Source organism: Scardinius erythrophthalmus, assembly GCF_964197995.2.
Source record: "Scardinius erythrophthalmus genome assembly, contig: HAP1_SCAFFOLD_492, whole genome shotgun sequence".
Classification (NCBI taxonomy): domain Eukaryota; kingdom Metazoa; phylum Chordata; class Actinopteri; order Cypriniformes; family Leuciscidae; genus Scardinius; species Scardinius erythrophthalmus.
The window spans coordinates 1-7,500 of NW_028296124.1; the positions used below are offsets into that span (position 1 = coordinate 1).

At 40.6% G+C, this 7,500-nt stretch overlaps 1 protein-coding gene across 1 annotated transcript; it reads left to right on the top strand.

Moving 5' to 3' along the window:
* Positions 1-714: 714 nt before the first annotated feature.
* On the top strand, positions 715-4,285 carry LOC308686604 (sodium/hydrogen exchanger 9B2-like). Its single transcript, XM_081395041.1, has 3 exons — positions 715-1,552; positions 1,760-1,958; positions 4,112-4,285. Exons 1-3 carry the CDS (start codon positions 1,499-1,501, stop codon positions 4,159-4,161), a joined length of 303 nt encoding a protein of 100 aa, XP_081251167.1. The 5' UTR covers positions 715-1,498; the 3' UTR covers positions 4,162-4,285.
* Positions 4,286-7,500: the final 3,215 nt, after the last annotated feature.

Below are 7,500 nucleotides of genomic sequence, written 5' to 3' on the forward strand. Positions count from 1 at the left end.
TGGGATGCTTCTTGTTTCAAATGTTCTGCGCCTGGTTTCACATTGAGAAACTGTCCGAGTCTTTTCCAGCCACTGACAAACACGTTTCAAACAGTGCTACATTCTCATGAGGCTCAACCTTGGACTTTTCCCACAGTTCAGCTTGTCAACAGTGTTGCTTGCTCTCCGACTGGTGTTGTCTGGTTAAACTCTGGCCTCCAGGGTAAAAGTTTCTACCATCGGTTTGTCATTATCCCTGATCTTTCCTCTCCGCTTATCTTGGAATTTGGGATGGAATTTATGCTAGGAGCGTCGGTTAGCGATCACATCCCATCAAGGACGGCGACCCCGGTTGGATCTACACCCCGAGAGGTTCTGGACGTCTGCCAGTCTGCCTTGGATGAGAAAGTTGAGATGGCTTGTCTGAAAAGGGAAATTGTTGGACCTCCTTAAAGACTTCTGGAGCTTGTTTGACGGACACCTGGGGCACACCTCATTGGGGGAGCACGCATTCAACACGGGTGATGCGAAACCAGTTCACCTCCCGCCATTCCAGACCTCACCAGCTGACAAACACATCACCGAAGATCAGATTCAGATGGTGCTGGAAGGGAACATCATCGAACCTTCTTGCAGTCCGTGAGCTGCAGCTGTAGGAGAAGCCATGCGGAGACCACAGGTTTAGCGTAGACTACAGAGCTCTTAATCACCTGACAATTAAGGATTCGTTCCCACTGCCCAGAGTTGACGAATCATTGGATTTCGTAACTCGTGGAACATTTCCTTCTACTCTTGATTTGTCTCGGGGGTTCTGGTGTCGGTAGAGGAACAGTCAAGGCCAAAGTCCTTCCGCCTGGGCCTAGTAACGCCCCTGCCATGTTTCAGAGAGTAATGAACTACGCTCTTGCTGGATTGGTCTACGAGTGCTGTGCAGTGTTCTGGGATGATATCTTCGACACATCCCGACCTTTGAACAACACTTGGAAGAGCTCCGGGAAGTCCTGTGTAGACTGCTCTTACTCTCCAGCTGAGTGCAGGACAGAAGTTTGTATCTAGTGATGATGCTGTGTTAAGGGTTATATGTGTAATGTCATGAGTCGATTGGGTGATTCGAGAAATACAGTCATATTGGTCTTAAATGATCCTATATTAAGGTATTCCTCCGGGTTCTGGAAGCACTGGAACTCAAGTTTGTGTGTTCTTAAATCATGTTTGTTGTATGTAAATCTATGGTTGTATGTTACTCTTTTCTTTCTGTTTCTCTTGCTCTGTGATATGCACCTCATGAATGTCTGCTCTCTGCAACTACTCTATCCCGGTTTTCCTCCGGACACAACGAGTATCTCTAGGGATTCAGGATAGCTTTACTGACATGGAAGAGCACTTTACATGATAAGTGTCAGACTTCTGTTCTCTTTGTGTGTGCGTGTGTGTAGGTTTGGGTGTGGCCACTCTGTGTGTGGGTCTGCTGGTCCGTGTGCTGGTGACGTTCTGTGTGGTTCTGTTTGCTGGCTTCAACATGAAGGAGAAGATCTTCATATCTCTGGCCTGGATGCCCAAAGCTACAGTTCAAGTGAGCCTTGAGGAAAACTTCATTAAATCATCTTTGCTTTATTTACAGAGAACTTATCAACATGTTTTTGAATCCGTCATCCAAATAGGAAATGACATCATTGCTTCCATGTGTTGCACTATCCTGCATGTGTGTGTGTGCGTGTGTGTGTGTGCGTGCGTGTGCGTGTGCTTGTGTGTGTGTGTGTGTGTGTGTGTGTGTGTTCAGGCAGCTCTCGGCTCCACGGCGCTGGATGTGGCCCGCAGTGCCGGAGACGAGCAGCTTCAGAAATACGGCATGGATGTTCTGACGTTGGCAGTTCTGGCGATTCTCATCACGGCGCCGGTCGGAGCGCTGGCCATCGGCCTCACCGGACCCAAACTACTGCAGCAGAACACACACACACCGCAGAACACACACACACAGGGTGAGCAACACACACACTGCAGAACACACACACACGGGGTGAGCAACACACACACTGCAGAACACACACACACGGGGTGAGCAACACACACACTGCAGAACACACACACACACACTGCAGAACACACACACACTGCACGTCTCAACTGCAAAAAATGCTTTTCTTACTCAGTATTTTTGTCTTGTTTCCAGTCCAAATATCTAAAAACTCTTAAATCAAGATGCATTCACTAGATGAGTAACGTCATGAGATATTAAGTCCTGTTTTCCGGGGGAAATTCAAACAGAAACAAGATTATTTTTCTGACCCCATTGGCAGATAATTTTGCTAGTTTTAAGCATCAACTCATAATATCTTATATCATGTTACTCATCTAGTAAATGCATCTTGATTTAAGAATTTTTAGATATTTGGACTGGAAACAAGACAAAAATACTGAGTAAAAAAAGCCTGTTTTGCAGTGTGTGTTCGATGATAAATGTTTAGAGTCCAATGCTGACTCCAGCTTCTTATTAATTTGTTGTTTATTGATGCGTGAACTTCTCCTTTAAAAGACGTGATGATTCCTCGAGCCATCCGTAGCGTCGGTGTGACTCAGAGTTACTCAGAGTCGAGAGAGAATTTCCCTTTAAGGGAGTAATAAATCTGACAGAGGCTCTAATAAAGGGGCTTTTGATCTCGTGAAATCCAGATTTTTTGTATTTTTTGTTGCACCATTTATTAATTGCAGTTCCACATGATACACTGAACCACCTATTGTACTTCCAGCTCATTTCATAACACACTCTCTGTGCCCCCTCTGCTGGTCCATCTGGACATTAGACAGTAGGACTTTGTAGTAATTAAAAATGTAAACAGTTTTTACTTCACCAGTCTTTATGAACCTTTGATCTTGGCATATTTGACAACACACAAAAGCACTTATTGCACCATTAGCACTAGTTCATGGCGACTTTTGTCCGCCAACATTCAGGCTGTGTTAAAGAGGACATAAGGGCTTCAAAAAAGGGCTTGAGAAATAAACATTGACCAGTTTATACTTTACCAATCCTGTTAATGAGCCCTTGAACGTGGCATATTAGACAATACGTTATCACTAACTGTACCATCAGCCCATTTTGTGGCCGATTTTTAGGGGCTACTGCTCTAACAAAATTGGGTAGTTTTTACAGTACCAATCTTTTTTACACACCTTTTTTTTCTAGTATAAAGCCCTTATGTCCGCTTTAACACACCCTCAAATGGGGTGGAAAATCACAGACTCAAAATGGGCTAATGGTGTAATGTGTCTGTGTATTGTCAAAACTGTCAAGTTCAAGGGTTCATAAAAATATATTGGTAAAGTAAAAACTGCCCAAACTGAGGATTGTGTTAGAGCGGTCGTCCTAGTGTGAATCCTCTATGTCCACTTTAACACACCATCAGAGGGGATGGAGAAAAGCTCCTGTGAAATGAGCTGATGGAGCTATAAGAGCCTGTGTATTGTCAAATATGCCAAGTTCAAGGGTTCATAAAAAAATATTGGTAAAGTAAAAATTGCCCAAATTCTTCATTTAGTTAGAGCAGTAGTCCTAGTGTGAAGCCTTTATGTCCACTTTAACACATCCTTAAAGAAGTTGGAGAATTATAGTTGCAAATTGGGCGGATGGAGCAATGTGTCTGTGTATTGTCACATATGCCAAGTTCAAGGGTTCATAAGAAATGACGGGTAAAGTAAAACCTGCCCAGATTTAAAGTTCAGTTAGAGCAGTAGCCCTAGTGTGAAGCCTTTATGTCTGCTTTACTGTTTCCATCAGACTAAACTGAGGAGCGCTGCTGTGAAATGGGCTGATGGTGCGATCAGCACCGCTGTTTACTGTCTGTCATTTTTAAAAGCTCATTAAAAAAGATCTGTAAAGTGAAAACTGCCCCACATTTGGGATTTCTTCAGAACAGAAGGATTAGTATGAAGTCTTTATGTCCACTTTAACAAGTCGGAAGTCTCCTTTATTTATAAAGCGCTTTTTACTATACAGAGTGTTTCACATCAGCTTTACAGAGAGAACAGGAACATAATGCAACAAAGTTTGGTTGAAAAAAGTAAAAAAAGATGTTCTTCCTCCATGCTCTCTCTCTCTCTAATGACTGTCATGCGTTGTTCTTTGTCTCTTTAGATCAGTGTGAGCGTGAGGTTCATGTCGACGCTCTGGAGTCCAAACTCTGAGTCGTCTCAGTGTCCTGCAGATTCGGTGTCCACACACCTAACCCTTTATTTGCTGGACCAAGCTTTATTAAAACTGATCTGGCAGCAGCTTTCAGTCTAATAAAACACAAGCACTGAGAAACCCAGAGAGTGTGTTGAGGTTTTTTCAAGTAGAAATGTGAAAAAAGTGTGTGTGTGTGTGTGTGTGTGTGTGTGTGTGTGTGTGTGTGTGTGTGTGTGTGTGTGTGTGTGTGTGTGTGTGTGTGTGTGTGTGTGTGTGTGTGTGTGTGTGTGTGTGTGTGTGTGTGTGTGTGTGTGTGTGTTAATCCGCATCTGCTGAATGGCCGAGATGGTCCTCACTGCAGAACACGAAATCCTGAACACGTTGGATCCAGATCCAACTCCTCCCACCTTACATATACCTAAACCTACCAATCTCCACCCCTTATATCTGGATCCAGCTCACGAAGTTGAACCTGATTGTGTCATAATCTTTACAACCACTAGAGGTCAGAATAACACAACACACACACACACACACACACACATCATCATCATCATCATCATCATGAACTGTGTGTCTGATGTGTTTGTTCGGAACAGTGAAAAAATCTTATTAGTGTTGTAGAATTTTACATGTGACATTTAAATGTTCAAAGTCGTTGTTGTTTGTATGTGAGTTGAGAAGACACACACGCGCACACACGCGTTAGATTGCTGGCGTCTGATGTGATGTGAACTGTTCTTTATGAAGTGTGTGTGTGTGTGTGTGTTGAGTGAATTTCAGCAGCACAGACAGAGAGACAGAGGTCAATGTTGAGAAGAGATCATCATTCACATGATCCGACACACACACACACACACACAGACAATAAACACATTGAGTGTGTGTGTGTGTGGGTCGTTTGTCAGTGGTATTGAGTGGGTGAGTGACACTAATGACCTGTGATGAGCACATCTCTCTCGCTCTCTCTCTCTCTCTCTCTCTCTCACACACACACACACACACACACAGAGAGAAGAAGCAGATCACCAGTCTAATGATAACCATCACCAGAACCATAAACATGAATATTGTGGTAAGCTGTTGAATATGAGCTTCTCCAGGTAATCTAAAGGTGTTCGCTGACAGGAGCGTCTGCGATTCGCTGATCAAGGAGTGTCACATGACCAGTGATGTCATGAGCGAGGCATTCGGCCTCCTGTCAGACGCATCATCAACATCTCCTCTGGAGCCATACAGGAAGTGGAGCTGCCACTGCTTCCTGTTGTGATGTCATCGGGTGTGCGTCTCCGTGGCGACCCCTGGGGGCCCCTATTGTCCCCGCCTGAGTCTTTGTTCAGGGTTAATGTGTGTCAGATATACAAGCCTCTCGAGTGTGTGTGTGTGTGTATGTGTGTGTGTGTGTGTGTGTGTGTGTGTGTGTGTGTGTCACGAACAGATGGAAATATTCCACAGAAACACACAGATGAAGACGAGTAAAGAAACGAGACAGTGAGATGTTAAACCATTCTGAGCTCATGATGATGTCTTCATCCAGTATTTGGTGCTTGACCTCCCTGAACTCAGCTGAGCTGAATACACTACTGTCTCCTGTAGAGCGGCTGTAGAGCTGGGCTAGTGAGTCGCTTCATAACTGAACTCTGCAACATTGGCTGATTCAGCTGAATTTAATCAAATTGAACTCATTTGAATTTGTTGCATAAATGATGAACTTGGCAACATTGACACCGTTATTGATCTCAATTGAATCTAATTGAACTGAATTGAATTTGTTTCATAACTGATGAACTTGGCAACATTAATTTTGTTATTGAACTGAATTGAATTTGTTTCATAATTGATCAACTTTGCAACATTGACACCGTTATTGAACTCAGTTGAATCAAATTGAACTGAATTGAATTTGTTTCATAACTGATGAACTTGGCAACATTAATTTTGTTATTGAACTGAATTGAATTTGTTTCATAATTGACCAACTTTACAACATTGACACCGTTATTGAACTCAATTGAATCAAATTGAACTGAATTGAATTTGTTTCATAATTGATCAACTTTGCAACATTGACACCGTTATTGAACTCAATTGAATCTAATTGAACTGAATTGAATTTGTTTCATAACTGATGAACTTGGCAACATTAATTTTGTTATTGAACTGAATTGAATTTGTTTCATAATTGATCAACTTTGCAACATTGACACCGTTATTGAACTCAGTTGAATCAAATTGAACTGAATTGAATTTGTTTCATAACTGATGAACTTTGCAACATTGACACCGTTATTGAACTCAATTGAATCTAATTGAACTGAATTGAATTTGTTTCATAACTGATGAACTTGGCAACATTAATTTTGTTATTGAACTGAATTGAATTTGTTTCATAATTGATCAACTTTGCAACATTGACACCGTTATTGAACTCAATTGAATCAAATTGAACTGAATTGAATTTGTTTCATAATTGATCAACTTTGCAACATTGACACCGTTATTGAACTCAATTGAATCTAATTGAACTGAATTGAATTTGTTTCATAATTGATCAACTTTGCAACATTGACACCGTTATTGAACTCAATTGAATCTAATTGAACTGAATTGAATTTGTTTCATAACTGATGAACTTGGCAACATTAATTTTGTTATTGAACTGAATTGAATTTGTTTCATAATTGATCAACTTTGCAACATTGACACCGTTATTGAACTCAATTGAATCAAATTGAACTGAATTGAATTTGTTTCATAACTGATGAACTTGGCAACATTAATTTTGTTATTGAACTGAATTGAATTTGTTTCACTACTGATGAACTTGGCAACATTGACACTGTTATTGAACTGAATTAAATCTAATTGAACTCAATTGAATTTGTTTCATAATTGATCAACTTTGCAACATTGACACCGTTATTGAACTGAATTGAATCTAATTGAACTGAATTGAATTTGTTTCATAACTGATGAACTTGGCAACATTGATTTTGTTATTGAACTGAATTGAATTTGTTTCATAATTGATCAACTTTGCAACATTGACACCGTTATTGAACTCAATTGAATCAAATTGAACTGAATTGAATTTGTTTCATAACTGATGAACTTGGCAACATTCATTTTGTTATTGAACTGAATTGAATTTGTTTCATAATTGATCAACTTTGCAACATTGACACCGTTATTGAACTCAATTGAATCAAATTGAACTGAATTGAATTTGTTTCATAAATGATAAACTTTGCAACATTGACACCGTTATTGAACTCAATTGAATCAAATTGAACTGAATTGAATTTGTTTCATAATTGATCAACTCTGCAACATTGACACCGTAATTGAACTCAATT